General features: G+C 41.2%; 1 protein-coding gene across 9 annotated transcripts in view; it reads right to left on the reverse strand.

Moving 5' to 3' along the window:
• The window catches only part of sox6 (SRY-box transcription factor 6), a 135,928-nt gene that overhangs the window by 36,800 nt on the left and 80,838 nt on the right, over window positions 1-18,290 (reverse strand). For 8 of the 9 annotated variants that reach the window (XR_014910663.1, XM_085402518.1, XM_085402559.1 and 5 more), the window contains 3 exons: window positions 16,793-16,965; window positions 15,146-15,214; window positions 1,673-1,796 (listed from right to left, as the gene is read on the reverse strand). Coding sequence is in view for 8 of the 9 variants with exons in the window: in XM_085402518.1 (XP_085258644.1) it covers window positions 1,673-1,796; window positions 15,146-15,214; window positions 16,793-16,965 (366 nt within the window). In the remaining variant the exon portion in view is untranslated. The remainder of the gene's footprint in view (window positions 1-1,672; window positions 1,797-15,145; window positions 15,215-16,792; window positions 16,966-18,290) is intronic. The other variant, XM_085402535.1, reaches the window with a different exon arrangement.

The following is an 18,290-nucleotide window of genomic DNA, read 5'->3' on the forward strand; positions in this document are numbered from 1 at the left end:
AACTGTCAGCAGGATACCTATGAGGGCGACTGGCAGAGACTAAAGACTATGGGGTCATTCTCCAGCTCCATTAAAGGCACCTCAGACTGAATGCTGCCATGTCTGTGTAAACAGTGCAAACAGGCTAAGAAGTCCAACTTATATATCTATTTGTTTAAGCGATGACTTGGTGTCTCTATGACTGTGCCTGCCTACCATGCAGCACCAGGCCATTGAGCACAGCCAGTGGACGGGGTGATGACTTACCACTACGGTGCCAAAATGAATCTGTTGCCATGAGAGCACCACAGGTTTGGGGGTCATAAGCAGTGGTCCCTGGGAGCTGTCTCATAATGATAACATCAGATTAGTGTGCCTTAGTCTTGGAAGTAAATGCTTCACCGCTCACTTCATGGAGAAAGGACACAGAAGCATCCTGTACACTCTGCAGGTGGTGATGATAACATTGTGCTCTCTGGATATATTGTGTATATTGTGTTGGACAGGGAAGAAATAATAAAGGCTTTGAAAATACCTCTTCTGACTACAAGAGTCATTTTCAGACCTCCTTTGCTATTTCTTCATGAGCTCATGAATTATGCAAGACCCGTGCACATGGTGACCCCTGAACATGATTCCATAATAGCTCCTGTTATTTGAACTAAAACATTTTCCGTGTCAAACCTATTGCAAAAAGCACACTGGTAAAAGACTCCCCCTCAGGCACTTTGTTTAAGCTGTCATGGCTCCATAGTTCAAAAATAGCTGACTTTCTTTTTCATCCTGTGGTTTTATAGTTAATTCATTAACTGCACTACCACACCTTTTAATGTTGTGTTGCAAACCTGCTGACTTCTTACTCTTCTCAGTTTTCTGTTTATAGTCCTCTTCAGACAAAGACTTTTCTTTTTCAAGGTTTCATCAACATAAAAACACTTTTTTTGCCTTGGGGTGAAAATGGGAAAACCTTTTTCAGTGGACAAGATTCAGCTGAATTTTGTTAAATAAATGATGTGCGTAACAAAACAACCATTTTTTTTAAATATATGTATATATAACCTTGCCCTGGGACTAAGTACATACTGTAACGTGGAAAACTTTACAATGTGTAAAATATGTTTCCATAATACAAAGGAAGCAAGTGAGGCATGCCGTTACAGGCAGCGCAAACAGTAATTGTACAGAAAAACCTGTTCTTGCATCATGTACAGACTATCCAACTCCTAACTGTGTTTTAATGACTTAATCTGACTATAACAGGGTATAATTGTGTGAAACTGTAACAGGGGAGTTGCTTTTTTATTACGATAGATTTGGAAAGCACTTCTTGCAGGGTTCGTCTCCCATGTTCTTGGATCTCTGACAGTAGATACTTTGAAAACAAAAAAACTATTATAGCCAGTGCACTCCTGAAAGATACTTTCATGCCGATGACATGTTTATATTCCTCTGTTTTTCCACCCATATCTATTGTTCCACATGGACAAGAACATTCCCAGGCGTTGCTCTCAAATCTGTGTTCAGACACAGCAGAGCATGCCAGCAGCCAGAGTGTGAATGAAGCATTAAAGTCTAACAGCTTCCAGACTGAAAATTATAGTTGTGGTTAAAAGCACAAAGGGGGTGAAGACAAAGCAAGCAAGGGAGAAAAGAAGGACAATATGACCAAAATGGCTTAAATTTGCAAGCGTACCTGGCTTATAAGACATTCCTGGAGGGAAGAGAAAGCCTTGCTGGGCGGCAGCTGCTGCTGCTAGAGTGCGTTGGTCGTGTGGAAAAATGGGGATCATGAGCGGAGGCATGTGACCCTGGACCTGCTGAACAGATAGGGAGCAGAGATCAGAGAGAGGCCTAAGCACTGGCATAGTACACAGAAACACAGAGCCCACTAAGGGGGAGGCCAGATCACAGCTCTTGCTAACGCGTGCTGACAGGGGTCTCTGCGGCAATGACGGCCCTCGTGTGCTCACACAATACCTGGCTGAGCTACGCCTGCTCTTAATCCAAACCACAATTTCACCTCGGCACATCAAAGGCCCGCATACACACATTGTTACAGCATAAGTTAGAGTAAGTGACATGTGCTGTAGGATGGAAAGCAGAGAGGCGCAATAGTTTTGTATGGATTCTGTGGCAAGCAGTATATGTGTTGAAAGTAGTATTAAATCTATAAAATGATAACTCCGAATATCAAAGATGTACAGCGTGCTTGGTTTTAATAAAACCCAAGGTCAAAGAGAACCGTAGCACTCACTGATGAGTATGCCATGTTTATTAAAGACCTGTAGTAAACCAACTTTCTAGCTGTTACACTCTGCAAGAAGATTGTTTAACGTCTGATGCAGATGCAGTTCCAGAACCGATCAGCGTGTAGATGCATGACGACACAAAAACCTCAAGGGAAGCTTAACTTGTAACAGAATCCTGGATGATCATTTGTTCATATTAGAAAAAGCTAAAGACATCCAGAAATTTAATGTCACTGCTTTTAGGAGTGAAAATTGCAGGCCATTGAAAAGTGCTTGTTCTTTTTCATCTTAATGTCTTTCCCAGTCTGTGTTCAACTCACATATTAACCTTCACCATGCAGCCTGTTGCTGACTCGCCTACTGGGGATATCAGTACAAACTCCCCGCATTTGTGTGTCAAGGGTGGGTGAGTAGCTTATGTATCAAAAGTGCTGTGTGGGGGTTTGCACACATGCTGCAAGTCCAATTTTACTGTCACTCTCTGCTTCCTGAAACTCCATGATAGGGCGCAGCCTGGCTACCATGGGCCTGTGAGGGTTAATCTAGGGCTGAGCCAAATCACCTCGGGGGAACCTGCCTGGAAATGGGTTAATAAAGGTCATCCCCCAAAATAAACACTTTACAGAATGTTTCTCCATTCATCCCTCCTTAAAATCAACTCGCAATAAAACGGGCCTGGGTGCAATTACTGCCGCTGCATTGGGGCATGAAATCAACCTGTCCCGTGTTATGGCTGAGCTCTGCTATGATCTCCACTTTTCAGTCGGGGTTGCTCCCCCTGTAGACCCTCTACAGGAGCAGTTGCACCCAGGTTCTCTCGGAGCTAGCAGGCTAAACCTACTTTAAACAACTTTATTGATCTGTCCAGAGGTGCAAAGCTAGACTGAAAACTAAATAAATAGAAGAATTTTATGCCTACTGAGCGTTTATGGAAGTGCAAGTGCAGAAAGTGCATTATAAAAGAATAGAAAAGTAATTTTGTAAAATGTGCTGTTGCTGAAGAAAAAATAAATGGCCAAGGAGACTGCGACAAATGTCCTTAAATAAAACATTGCTTTATGGGGATTTGTGTTCCAAGTTTCCAGGCTGAGCGAGTGAAAGATCGAGCTTGGCCTTGCATGTATGGAACATATGGAAAAACACAATAATTAATGTCACAACATGAGGTGGGGCCAGTGACAGGCAGGGGCACACAGCTTTTCTCTGCCTGTGTATTTGGACTGTTAAAACAGATGGAGTCTGGTGCTGAATGTGCAGCAGTCACAGGGCAGGAAAGGGCTCCCTCAAGTCCCTTTAAGTGCGCTGCATGGTAGTTCATATTTCAGGAGTTTGCTAACATGCATCAGTTGTTTAAAGGTGTTTTAAATCAGCACTTCATTTTTTTAACTTCACATTTTAAATTTAAAGTTAAAGTGTTTTTTCTGAGTACATTAAATAATACCACAAAATTGTTTAAGGGACGTATGCAGGCCATCCACACTTTATACACACACTATAATGAGAGACATCAGCACAAGCATTTTTGATACACGTATGCATTTCTCCAGCAAACGCAAATGATAAACTCTAAATGATATAATTTCATCTGGGATATAAGCTTTTATTACTATTATTACTCTAAAATATGGGGCAAATATACAAGGTTCATTGAGGCAAGACAGATCCGAACTGTGCGTTGAAGGGGAAATAAATGCAATGAAGTTGAATGGTTGTGATTTTCGGTAATGAGCTCGATGCATTAAAGTTTAATTTACAGCGGCTAATGTCAGAGAAAGGCAAATCAAATTCTGAGCGGCTTAAAGGTGGCAACAAATAGAGGAGGTTAGCTGAGCTGTCAATTAACAGCTGGCACAGTGGCTTAGCAGATTATAATATTTTCACGAGTCCCTTATTTTTAGAATCGACTGTTTAAAGCAGCGTGGCAGAAAAATAAAGTATACTTTAAGGAAATCAACATGGATGTTTAACTTGCACTCTGCTCTGTTTCTACAACTCCATCATCCCGCCCACTTTATAAGAGTTACCCGAAAGTCCATCTATCCATGGGCGAAGAGCCCAGGATATTTCTAATGCCAAGATGATCTTGAGGAGTGGGGGAATGAAGTGGAGCAGATGTGGGGCGCTCAGACAGCCTTCTCCCTTTCCCTCATAAATACAGCAGCATTGTTATGCTGGCAGTGCTATTCCTTTGTCTTAGCGCTGCTAAGTACTGGATAATGTCATTTCACACCATCTGCCCCCAGGCTTCATTAAAGATACATGAATGGGCTATCTTATGAGGAACAGGTGCTATTGTTTGTCCCTCAAGACACAGCAATAAGGATCTGACTCGGAATACTTGAAGAGGAGCATCTGTAGTGATCAGTCAGACAGACTTGGCTGAGGCCCCCGTCTCTGCCAGCATGCGCTCCAGCAGAGGTTTCCGGGGGAAACGGGCTCCCTTGCAACATGTATCATCAATTCAGATGACCTGATGAAGTCTGTAGCAGCCCAGTACACAATCTGTTTCCCTCTCAAGGAGATGCTGGTATTTGATAAATAGAACTCACTTGCATCTACTGTGTGTGCGATTCCAAACTGTATGTTATAAGAGAGCGCTTTCTTTTTCATTTTTTTAAAGGAAGAATTTAAATTTTAAAATGATATAACACACACACACACACTTTTCAAGCTGCAGGTTCCTTATTTTGCAACTTTAACAGATCATTCCTTTAAGAGTAAGTTTAATAAGACAGCATGTAAACTCCACAATGGCGCAAAGCAGCAGCACATCCTGTGGTCAGACTGCAGAGGGCAAGCAGACAGTTCAGATGTCTGATGTGTAAATACATAAGGTGTAAAAAAAAAAAAGTGTAGAGTTAAAAGAGCTCCTTTTATTTCTCAGAGCACTTAAAACACATGCAATATGCACTCACACACAAAGATCACTTTATTACTGCACTAATGCATGCGTGATAAAGTCCTTTTTATAGCAGTTTTGTTAATTAGCATCCCTATGAAGCATCAGAAATACAGATTAGACTTCACATATTTTAAATGAAAGATGCACTTTTAATTTAAAAAATAAAAAAAGCAGTGTGATTAGAAACAAGCTTCACATTTCACAGAGCTACATTAGGCAAAGGTGATGGTAAACGGAGAACAGTGAACGGTGGTGTTTTTTAGTACACCAGAAAGCATCCACCCACAGCACTCATGCAAGCGGCTCCAAAAACCGCACTGCAAATGGAGATGAACAGCGCATTACAGCACTCACTTGGGACCCTGTCAACACCCATGCTCCTCACTGTCTGTTATAGCCTCCACAAAGCACCCGTGAGGCCTCAAGACCCCTGCTGGCATCCCGTCTGAACCCTCTTACACTTTCATGCACTGACTGACGCTCAGGTTTGCTAATCACTGTAGACAACAATGGTCCATGTTGAAGAAACTGTAAGAATTTTTTTGTTTTTACTGCCAGAATCATTCAGTATTACCAAGATTCAAATACAAAAGGGGCAAAAAAGGCAAACATCTACCTTGCTAGCACCAAAGCTCACGGTTATTAGCTTGAAAGGACCTATGAGATCCTCAATATTCTATTCTGATTAATTACCATTTCACTCTTTTTAACACTTGTGCCATATACAGATCCTTGTTTTCGATATAATCTGCACACTTTTGTCATGAGGAGACTTGCAAGAAGTAATTTTATAAAAAAGTGACTGACAACAATAAAACCACAGGTCGGTGAAAAAATCTGAAGACTTTGATTTTTAATTCTGTAAAGTTTAGACTATAATAAACACCTCACACACTGTGAAAAGATCACAGTCACCAGTAATCTTCCTGAAGAGAGTTCACATTTCACTGTCACCTCATTTAAATAAAAATTACTTCATCACTTTAGTAGTTGTCAGCCCTCGCTAATCTTCGTTTTCACATTTTCTCTTGGAGAGGTTCTGTAATTTCACCCAAGGAGGATAGACGTAAGCTGTTGGTATAAGAACTGATAGTTCACACTTTGTTTCCACCTTTCTCCCCACTGAGTTCCACACCAAACGCTCGCTAGTAGAATCACCTTTTGTGATTCATTTAAGGGGAACGTGATCAGGAGTAAGCTGGCTACATCCCAACAGCAGCACACGCGGTAAACTGACACTAGACAGCAGGATGTGTTTAACACCCGCCACTGCGTATGAACAGAGCCTGCTGGGTGTACAGTGTACCGCAGCACAGCCAGGAGGAAAATCACTCAGTGGAAGCACTTCTGCTGAATACAATCAGATGTTACTCGATTACTGCTGGTCACTTTCTGCTGCACACTGAATAGTTACATTACGTGGGAGACATGCACATTAATCAAACACAGATCTGATGATGTTTGGATTTGTCTGTAACTAACGATAATCAGACAAATAGATCAATAGATTTGAACAAGACTTTGAGCTCCAGACTTTTGCTTTTGAATGAAGGTCTTCATTTTACCACATTATTCATGCTTGGCCAGATTAACGCTGGAAACCCTGGAGAGCTTCATGTCAGCGACAAAGGGCCTTTGTCCTGTTCAAGAGTCTGTCTTTGACTCCTCACTTCCTTCCTGCTTCTGAAACCATTTACAGCACCCCTTTCTACAAAAATCAGACATAGTATAAAAAAAGCTGCATTATTTTCTGTGAGCTGTTTACGCACAGCACCGGCTATGAAGTGTGCACTGTTCGCTTAAGCTCGAGTGTGACGACACACATCCTTCATTTCTGCATGTGTTACACTAAGTAAAAATCCAGAGTGAGGTCAGGCCATCCAGAGGGAATAAGCAATGGTTCCACTAATTCCTTACAAAGTACAACAAGCCTTCTTGGAAAAGTGCCATTCCAATATGTCTATATTAAGTCGATGGGAGCTGAAAGCAGGGTAGTCCATCCCTCTGACCCACCTAACACATCCCACCCCAAATCCCTCCACTCTAGCCCTCCTCCTCATCATGGCTCCTCTTGACATCCTTGGAATCCTGGATAAAACTGCAGGCTACTGTTTGCTTAAATACAGTGCCTGGCATTTACAGGGTTTCTGCACAGTGCACTCTACTCAGATTCAGTGTAGCTTTAGTATTAAATGTTTTGAAAAGGAAATAAAAGTCCAAGTGTGATGCAAAGTGGTAAAATAGGAAGACAAAAACAGGATAAAGAAAGCACATATTATCATGCCATTACATATGCCATGCATGAATAAAAAAGATGTTATAGAATTTAGATGTCAAGGTCTAACCTCAAGGTATTTTATTCTGGTTTTTAATTAAGTGGTTATGTGTGAAGTGTTTGTGCTATATCTCTCTGTTTTGATACATTATCTGTGTTTAAATTTTTTTAAACATGGCGCATTAATTTAGTGGATTACCTCCTCCAAAAAGAGGTGATTAGAAATCACCTGACAGCACACTGACAGCTGTACACTGTGCCGAAAAGGGAGCAAATTAACTACCTCAGTTGGGGTCTGAAGACCAGTGGATATCAGCTGGCTTCATGGGCACACTGCAGGGGAAGTGGGGAATTTCACCATGAGGCACTAAAATTCTTTAAAATGTATTTAAAATTAAAAGGGAAACACCTCTTTTGGAGGTATATAGTTAATGAGAAATAGTTTCTTGTCTGAGTTCGAAACACATCTAATTTGCGTGATAGAATTGTCCGCACCACGACTGGGTTTCCCCCTCTGTCCTGTCCTCCTTTCATAGACTGAGGCTCTGTCTTCCCTGTTACCTCCCAGCTGCTGGGGCCACAGAACACAACAGAGCCCATTCTGTTGTTCAGAAGAAAGGAGGCCTGTCAGAAGGGGCAACGTTATTAGACACACGAGCGCGCTGACACTTTCAAACGTCCTCAAATTATGATGGAGAAGTACAAAGCGTTAAATTTTGTAAAAGATAAAACAAGAGAGCTTATGTACAGTGACGTGTCTAAAACAAACTGTTTGATAAAATGAAAAAAGAGCTAGTGATATAATTTAAGAAAATAAATTCATAATTTGTTAATCCAATTCTACAAAAACAAACAAAAATAAAAATGTATGTTCAAAAAAAAATATATATGGACAAAATAGCTCATTCATTGTGTTTGGTTGGGGAATGCTTGGACTCTCCTCCACCCCAAAAACAAAAAGCTCCTTTTTTGAATTAGCCATGGGCTGAATGCTTTGCTTTGCCACCCCTGCCCTAGGAAAACACGCGCCCCTTTCTTCCTGCCGGCTGCCTGTACACAGTAGAGTCTATTAATGCAGCTCCTTCTCCCTGTGAGAGTGCCCACTGCTGAGGATGACGGCCACGCAAAGCCAGCGCAAAGACAAAACAGTTTGCACAACATTAGCAGAGAAAACACAGTCGGTGCGGTGGGCGAGAGGAAACTAAGTCTGCATCACACTGGAGGATGTGTTCTCCCTTAACTGATATTTTTCCTCTCGGGGGCTGGGGTACAATGGTTGTTAAGTGTAGCTGCTTTTCCACGATCCAGGGAAGATTTCTGGTGCTCCGAACAGGTGCTTTATTGTGATATTCGGACCTAACGTAAAAGCGCTCCTTTCATCATCTGTGTGTGTGAGTGTGTGTGTAGATGTTCAGCTATCTGGATTATTTAACACCCTGATTCATTTTAAAGGCAAATTCACATACCTGTATGCCAGACAATCTTCTCTGTTGTGTAAATTATTCTTGTCACTTTTGAGAGAGAGAGCCGATAGAGTGAGACGTTTGTGTTATAAATGAACCTGTCCCACGGCTGCTTTGGAAACCCCTCAGGTGACTAATTTTAAGTAGACCCTCAGGTGTGAGTTCGCACGTGACAGCCTTTCAGGTAGCACCTCTGATATGGAGCCTCTTAAATTATCGCTGCTTAAGCTGCTGAGGTGTCTAATAAACAAAAGGCCAATTACTCAAATGCATGGCTCCTTTGTGCAATGTACAGTTTCACAAAAGAGCAGTAACTAATCTGTTAATGTTATACTTTTACCTCATTGGCAAAGATGCAGGACAAGTAGTATAAGTTACAACTGAAAGCTACCTAGTACCGATCCTTCCATCCTTCCTTTACTTTAATTCCACATTCTTTATCTTTTTAAATCGATACAGTCGAGTAAGCATGTTTACTATTACTCACACTAAACTGATAAAAAGGAGACTGGGAAAACCCCATACCTTCTAAAGCACTGTAGGCAGCTATGTATAAAATTCTAAACCAACAGACAAATGCATTACATACTAACTGCACAGCCACTCAGCTTCATTTGCGAACCATCACTGCCACTGCTGCACCTTTTTGTGCATCATTAAGTTTTAACAGGGCCGTGATGGCTTTATTGTTTAAATTGCACGTGACTTTGTTTAACGTCAGCATTTCTTCTGCTCCCTGACAAGGAGTCACATTTCATAACTAATTAAATTGATCCGTCCTACCTCGCCGATAGAGTCCACTAAATGGAATTATTTGTATCCAAGTGTCAATATATTAAATCACAGGGGCTAATGAGTCGGGTCACCGCTTTCTTTTATCTTCAGCCTTGCATGTGCACATCTTCATCAGCTAACAGTCTCCTTAAATGGAGGATGAACATGCTGGACTGAGCCTCCCTGGGTGAGAGCCAAGCTTGTCTGACTAGGCTGTTAATGCCCCCACATAATCCTACTAGCAGTCTAACATAGAGCTCTTCAATACCAGGGAAAGAACAGAGTCTATGCAGACACGAGTGCACACAGCAGCGCAAACTTCCACACTTAAACACACACATTACCATTCCCCTGCTCTATTATTCTCTTATTATCATGCTAACACTTCCAGTCTAGCTGTGCTAATTGGGGGACTTACACATTCTCTTTAACAATGTCTATTTTTGTGCTTCCTTTTTTTCCCAGCCAGTGCATTAATAAGAGTCTCACACTGAGAAAATCATTTGTGCCGGGGAGACAACAAAAGCATCAGAGAATACACAAATTAGCACTATTATCTTCGAGCAATTACCATACGGCCCCGTGTTTATTTAAACTCATCTGATTGATTTTAAATATTTACCATTATACTGTAGTTTTGGGTTTTTGTTCCTCTAAATTGGTAGCGGTACGAAATCAGCATTAAATTATTGCAAAGGATCGGATGCATATTCCATTTCATTATGATAAAAAGGTAGACCAAACAGAAGTACTAAAAGACTATTTATTACAGAGACCAGTATGATTTGATCAAATCTGGTGCGAGATCTGGTGAGATAACTGTTTGCGCAGCACTAAACAAAGATTTAATTCTTCATCCGTGCGGGGTTTGTCAAGACTGGAATACTGAATGCAGGCCAATTATGTGTGGGAAACTACCAAATGCTGCCAAAGACCTTGCACTGGCTTGATGATTTGTGTTGTAACAGGACCGTGACCCTGACCCCAACCATCAAAAGCTGCGTCTGAATCACAGTGGAAGGGGATCACAACAAGAATGCAGAAATCTACGAGTAAGCTAAACCAGAAGAAAAGGCTGGATTTGATTGAAAACGTTTGAAATTGAAAGAATGACTTGATGACAGCCGCGGGTCAGGCTTGATGTCAGTCATCTGCCAAACCGCAACCGCACCGGACACTTAAGGAAAAGTTTATTTGTTAAGCTATTATGGATATTTCCAGAAGATGTGAAATAAAGCCCCCGAAACAAACAAAAACTGCTTTTTTATTTTAAATATAAAGCTTGATGTTTGTTTAAAGTTAGATTATCAGAGTTGATATCTGTAGGTGCAAACTAAAAGAAAGAGAAAATTATGTGAGTGCAGACTCCTCAGCTACTGTGTACAGATGGACAGGTACAGACATCCTCCTGTGACTTTTCTGATTTCTATGAGAAATATGGGAGTTCTGTGTCGTCTGAATAAAACACATCACTGTAAAGGTTTTTTTTCACTTGTAACACTATGTCAACTGACATTAAACACCTCTGTTTTTGTGGTAAGACTAAAGAATTAGAAAGCATTAGAAAGAAAAGGGGTCAAAAAACTGAAGCTGCACTCTTTCAAACCCTTTTTAAACCTATTTTGAAGTCTTTTCCTGTAAAATAACGACAACAATACTTTTACAGTGTGTGATACACTGACAAAAAGATTGGGAAAGATATGTTAGTAATAACCCTGCCATTGGCTAAAATATGAACTCTATGAAGAATTAATGCAGAACCTTTTTCTATCAAACTGCATGTTTTCCTGCAAGTCTGTTATGCACCGTCTCATCTTCAAAAATCTATCTCTATATTGTCCACCTTGTAAAATTCTTGGCGGATTAATGCTGGTGTTATTGAATTTCTTCTTTAATCTTGAAACCTTTAGTAGTGTCCCCCACTGTTTCTTGACACCATTAAAGACACATGTGAGGAAGCCACTAAGACCTTGAAGTGTGCAGTGGACACTAATACACTGGCCTTTTCTCTTTTAATCTCTGGTTTTCATTTTCAGCAAGCCGTGTTTGTGGACATGAGGTTAAATGGACCAAAAATGTGCGCTTACTTTCAGCGAGGTCAGAGTTTATAGCTAGGTCGTATGTCGGGAGAGAAGAATAGGTCAAAGGGAGATAAACTGAATAACTTGGCTGACGAACAGATCATTCATGGAGTGAGATATAAATGTGGGCAAAAAAGAACTTTTGCCAGCCAACATTGAAACTGTTAGCTTGCCGATCTTGGGTCTCACAGTGTCCTCAGAGTTAGCACATCAATGCCACAGCCAATGACAAATGACAGTGTCATGATATTGTGATGTTTTTCATGGATTAAAAAAAGGAAATTAAATTAAATGTTATGAATTAAAAGTGTCCCTCTGTTTCATGTGGGGAGCTCGGCTTTCTCCAGCCTGTTTGTGAAGATAAAGTTCACCCTGACCTTTCTGCCAGTATTTATTCCATTGATGTGTGTATCAGTGCGTGGGTCCCTGTGTGCCTGTGTACTGTACACTATCACCTTTGTGGATGTATATGTGTATTTACTTGCATACAGAGTCATACCAGGGATTGTATCTTAACAGACCCATCCTTGAGGAAAACATGAACTGGGCTTATTACCCAGTGAGGTGCATGGAGTTATTCTTATGGTCTGGCTATGGATGGCACAACACCTGAGTGCCTTAAAGCTCCATGTCTCATACTTTTTAAAATTTTATATCCTGAATGATGCCTTGTCTTTACCTCTCATGCATTCCCACAAACAAAGTGAAACAGAGTTAAATGGCTCATATATATATATATAAATATATATATATGTTTAAGTGTCACATGAGTCTTGCAATGGTGAGGTTTCAGATTTTCAACTTAAATCAACTCAAGAGTTAATCTAACCCTAGGATTGAATTAGTGCCAAGACGATTTCAACGAGGAGGATGAACTGAAAAATACAAAGAAGCTGAGGGAAAAACACACAAAGCCTTGAGCTTTAACTTTTGATAAGCCTCTAACGCTTCAATCAAAACATCTGCTATCTTAAAACAAGTGACATTTTAATCCCGAGGGACAAAGACTAAATCTCTTTTCGTCTCTTGTTGGAATGATGAGAAAGGATAAAATGAGAGTTGGCTATTCAAAAGAAGAATTCGATTGAACTACTTGCTGCCTTGGACCAAACCTCGCTTACTAAACCTAATAACTACCTACTTCTGATTCAACTTAAATTTATATGCAAAAAAAAAGTCCTTGACAGCACACGCATAACAGAAACAGCCTCCAGTTGCAGTCCCCTCGGTTTTATTGTGTGGACCCTTTACGGTGTCAAATGTCACATCATCAGTAGAAGACCTGAGCAAGAAGCTTTCTCTTCATTTTCCTTCGAGCCAAAACAGAAGGACTTTGATGGCAGGAGGGTCTCCAATAAAGTTTAATGCTCTCCATGCTAACAGCAGAGTAACTCAATCCCTCAGCGCTGCTTACCACTTTGCTAAAGGCCTGCGCAGTACAGGATGGAAGCTTGTTTACAGAAATAATTAAGTCAAAGCTGTTGTATATTAAAATGACCAGGGCATTTTTAAGAGGCAGCACTAATGAAAACAGAGTGGCAGAAACCGTTGCGCTAACTTGCCCCTGACTCTCTTTTATCTACTCTTGCTGATACTCCAACTTGAGAGGAGTGGCCATAGGTTAAGGACAGAGAACATATTCTTCTCTAAATAACTTGCTGTCTGATAAACAATGTTGCACACAGTGAAACTTATTAAAGTCTTGGGAGCGACTTGTTTTTGAGTTGTGCGTGCCCAGTGCAGCCAGGAGAGGCTGATGGGCAAGTAGAACAGATGGTCTGACCATGAGATTCTTTTATTTAATTGTGGATGTGGCTTTTTTTTTAATCAGGAGAGATCTCATTTTGTCAGGGGAAAACTGGCTAACTGGGCTCTACAAGAAAGGGCTTTACTTGTATCTCCGTTCAAGTGTTTGAAATGGATATTTAGAAGCACTTTCCCATAAACACTTGAAACCTCACCCTCTCTGAAAAGTATCCATCAAGGGGAATTTTCAGGTAACATTTGCCTATAACTCTGTGATGAAAGCAAGGGCCTCGAAAAGGGAGATCCTTTAGGGCTGTGCCCTTATGCTCAACGTGCATAAGTAAAGAGCTCTCTATCATATGAGTATTACTAGCCCCTCGGCAGTGTATAAGGTACTTCATTTTCGAGGGTTTTCTACACAGAGTGTCATGCTATGTGCTTGTCTGTAGTGGAATGTCGTATGGAATTGTTTTTCCAATAGACTGTCCACTGTTGAAGCGAAAGGTCCAGGCTAGTGGCTACTCCACAGTAAGCTGAGAGTGCAGTCTTCCTCTTGTAAAGAGCCATTGAAAGAGGCATTTTGATGCCCTGGCCATAAATCTGCTTGTTGTACTAACTGCTCTTTGAGAACAGATGTTTTCTTTGCTCTTTGGATCATAAGAATAAGCTGTATTATATGTGGTATGTCCCAGTATATGGGGAGAAGATACTCTTTATCAAAAAAATATCTGAATGTTGATTCTGCAGGAGTTTGCTGCAGGTGAATATTTAAAGTTTTGATGCGGAGAGTTTTGAGAACAAGCAGAGAAGGAGGAGGCAAATGGAGAAGGATGTGCCTGACACCAAACACACCCGGCAGGATAATGTTAGCCTCACAAAGGCAGCCAGGCTCGCAGCCTTGACCACTGCCAGCAAGCAACCCTGGATTACCCTGTACATATCCCTGACCATATTCAGCTACATGCTGCGTGGGTGGTCTTCCTCTGCACCTTTGTGCTTTGTACTATACTGCACAGAGCACACACAAACATACACACGCGGTGAGCAAGATAACATCTGGCATGATGCACATCTGAAAAAGTAGAACAAAACATAAAAGTCCACGAGGCGGCATAAGGAAGTACGTGTCGCAGGCACAGGTCATGGTGACAATGTAGGTTTCAGCAGGTCGCGTGCTGTGTGAAAGCGTGCCATATTGCCCTTCTGGGATCTACTCATTTCGGAGGCATTTACCAGCCTCTTTCATGTCCCCCACCTCCACGCACTTCTCCATCAACACAACTCATTAGCCGTTGTTACTTTTCCCCCCATTTTTTTTGTTCATTAAGATGTGCTAATTATTCGCCTACATATTTTAAAGTCCTCCCGATTACCAACGGCCAATTAACATTTGATGAAAGTGACGAATGTCAGCATGACACACACACAAAAAAAAATCAGCGATAAAGGAATAAGAAGTAAAGAAGTAGTGGCAAACTTAAGTTAGCCATGATATTTACTTTAATGCCTAATTTTATTGATCTGTGCAAATAAATCCAGACATCTGGATCATGGTGACAACCCTGGTGCTCTAATTATACTGAAGAGGCAGAAGTGGAGTAGTAATCATTGTAGAAAAAAAGTAGGAGGTGTAAGCTGCTGAGTGGTAGAGGGCCAACAGAAATGCTTTGACTGACCTGGATCTGCTGCTGGAGGAGGTTGATTTTGTGCTGTTGCTGCAGAAGCTGCTGCTGTTGTCTTGCAATCTGGTTGGTAAATGAAGTGGGGAAAAAAATGTAGATTGATTAGTAAATGAACCTAACACTAAATATGTGCCGAGACGGACGATACAGGGCTGGACTGGAGGTGGAACTTAAAAAAGCAATTTTTATTGTGAATAAAAGTGTATTCTTTTATCTAAACCGCTGCAGTCAGTCAATAACAAACCATTAAATGTTCTAAATGAATATAAAATGAACTGCAGAGCTGAAATTTGCGGAGAAAGAGAATAAATGATTTACAGGACACAGACGAATGTGGTTATGATGGAGGTGGCAAGCCCAGGAAGGGTGACAGGGGTCCCCGCTGCCCCTGAGTGACGAGCAGCCACACCGCAGTGTTTCTCATCCCTAGCGCTCCCTCCTTTTACATGCTCACTTCATTGAGCATGACAACCTAGTTTTAAGTGTCATTTAATTTTCATTTTTAAATATAATTACAAAGTGTTCACTGTAAGATATCGGCCGTCTGCAAATGTGTCAAGATTAATTTGTGCTGGCTTCCTCACGAGTGTCAACAGTTAATTACTGCGTTGTATCTTGATGGCTTGATGACATCCCAGATCTCAGCGGGCTCTCTTACTCTCCCTCTCTCAACCATCTCTCGCTGTCTCTCTTCCATTTTTATTAATGGTAAATATTAATATCAGCCTGCATTAACATAAGATCAAATAATAAAACATATATCACTGGTCGTTTGTTCTGCAGTGTCTCCAAAGCCTTCAGAGCTGAGCGTAGTTTGCAAATGAACACTATTGATTGAAAAATAAATCAATACTGTTAATGTATTATTAGTGTACTATGACCAAATGCATCACTCCAAGGTGGACGGTCTATCTCTTCATTTACCAAAGGAAGGTCTGAGAGTGTGCTGAGAAAACTCTGAGTGAACTCCTTGCTGATAATTGACTCATAGCCATTAGGGTGGCGGGTGATAATAAAAGTGTCGCCCGTGTGGATAGTTTGTGTCCTTATTTCTTCCCAGACATTAACACACTTCATGGCCTGTGCTAATTTGCTGATTTGTACAATATGGCTCATTGGCCTGATTTGTGCTGCAAATCTAATGCCAGGCTTGTTCTAATAGGAGTCGATTTATAAGATATAGAGGACTTCCATATTTAATATAACGTTTAATTCACACATTCCCTCGCATTTGTTAGTACAAGTCATAATAACATTTTTCCTACCACACAGCATAACTGTGGGCGGGAGAGCATGACCGAAATATCTCAGGCAATATAGACTATAACGTCTTTCAAATCTAATATTATTCCAAATTCCAACCAAGTAGCAAGGTTTTATTGGCGCATTTCAGGCATGAAATGTAATATGAAATAGAGAGCTAAGCACAAAGACTTGTGTTTAAAGAGGTTTATTATTAGGTGAAAGAGGAAATTAAATAAAAAAGGTAAAAGGAGGGAGGGGAATGTTCTGTGTGTTTCAAATAGTAAGAAAAGAGCCTAGTTTAGGAAAAGGTAAAATAAATAAATAAATAAATATATAGCGTGGGCTATTAGCTAGGTGTTTTGGTGCATGTGAGAAAAGAAAACAGCAAGCGGTTACCTGCTCCTGCTGCTGACGAGCTAACTCCATTTGCTGCCTCTGTTTCTCCATCTGTGAGGCAGCCAGCTTCTTCTGTTCATCGTGAGCAGCCAGGAGCTGCTCTCGCAAGCTGATCAGCTGAGTGATCATCGTGGAGAGCTGGTGTTCCTTTTCGGCCAGGCTCTCAGGAGTACCTATTGAGAAGAAGGAGAGTGAGAAAGAGAGAGCAATGTCTGTGAGCAGGAAAGGATAAATGCAAGGTGGTGAAAACAAAAACAAAAACATGACCACAAGTTGGTGCATACCTGGAAAAAAAAGTACTCAAAAGTTTTTATTGTGACCATGACTAAATAACCAGGGTGTAGGCTTTTGGAGGAAACACAGCAGAAGCCATCGGTCATTATATAATGCTAAATATAGAACAGTGACCGATCATCATGTGCTATTGTGCTGTACACAATATTTAGTACAAAGAAAACCACACAGGCAGCAACCAACTGCAGTGAATTCACTAGAAAGTGTTAAGGTCACACACAGCCTGGAGTTGTCTGTTTTTCTGTAGCTGGTGTTCACGGCTTTCACAGCAAGAAAGTGAAGGAATTGTTCCGAGCACACAGACAAAGAGCTGCAGGGAGCTGTCAAACTGAAATCGCAGCTTATTTCAGACGTCCACGGGTGATTATAAAGAAAGTGTTAAGAGTCACTCTTTGCACTGGCCTATAAACAGAACTTTTATACACACCAAATATTAGGGGAGGAAACGCCTGCAGATTTTGGCTGAATTTAATGTGGAAACCTGCAGAAAAAAAGACTCAAAGCGGTACGTACACAAACAAAATGCATGCTCAACATACACTATAACCACATGCACTTTGTATCATCATCACATTCCCTCTCTTTAATGCATATTTGACAAACCAAAGCAATGACAGAGCAGCGGACTTGCGTTTCTCTCTCTGCAGTTACATGTCTACACTGTGTGTGATAGGGGCTCCGCTGCACTGCTCTCTCTCCGCCTAATCAATGCTAAGTGATCCTACCATTGACTTACACAGCCAACATAATTGCCAGTGAGAGGCTAGACAGTAACTCACTCTCCTCCCACTGCACTCCTGTGTGACAGCTGGTATGGTGGTACGTACAAAAAACTGACAGGAAAACTGACAGAAAGAGAAAGAGACAGTTAGAGGGAGAAAGAGAGAGAAAGGGGGCAAAAAACACAAGAGGTCCAGATAACAGTGCGGTGAAGTCTGGCCTGAAGCCAGCAGGAGCTGAATTCTTTCCTGGGTGTCTTCCTCTCGTCTCTGACCACATCTGTCTTGAGTTTCTCCTGAGAGCTCCCAGGGGCCCTCTCCACTCAAACTATTTTAATTTGACTAAACACCTGATTTATTTTATCTCTCCGATGAGGAAAGCTGTTTGTCTTAATAGGGCCTGTCAACCTCCAGAACCCATTCAGGGCAATTTACTGGCAGGCTTGTCTGAACCTCAGTTCGCCTCGCTCTGCCTCTGCTGCCTG

Source organism: Rhamphochromis longiceps, linkage group LG1 (assembly GCF_057381845.1).
Source record: "Rhamphochromis longiceps isolate RC_006_pf linkage group LG1, R_longiceps_female_GT1.1, whole genome shotgun sequence".
Taxonomy (NCBI): Eukaryota; Metazoa; Chordata; class Actinopteri; order Cichliformes; family Cichlidae; genus Rhamphochromis; species Rhamphochromis longiceps.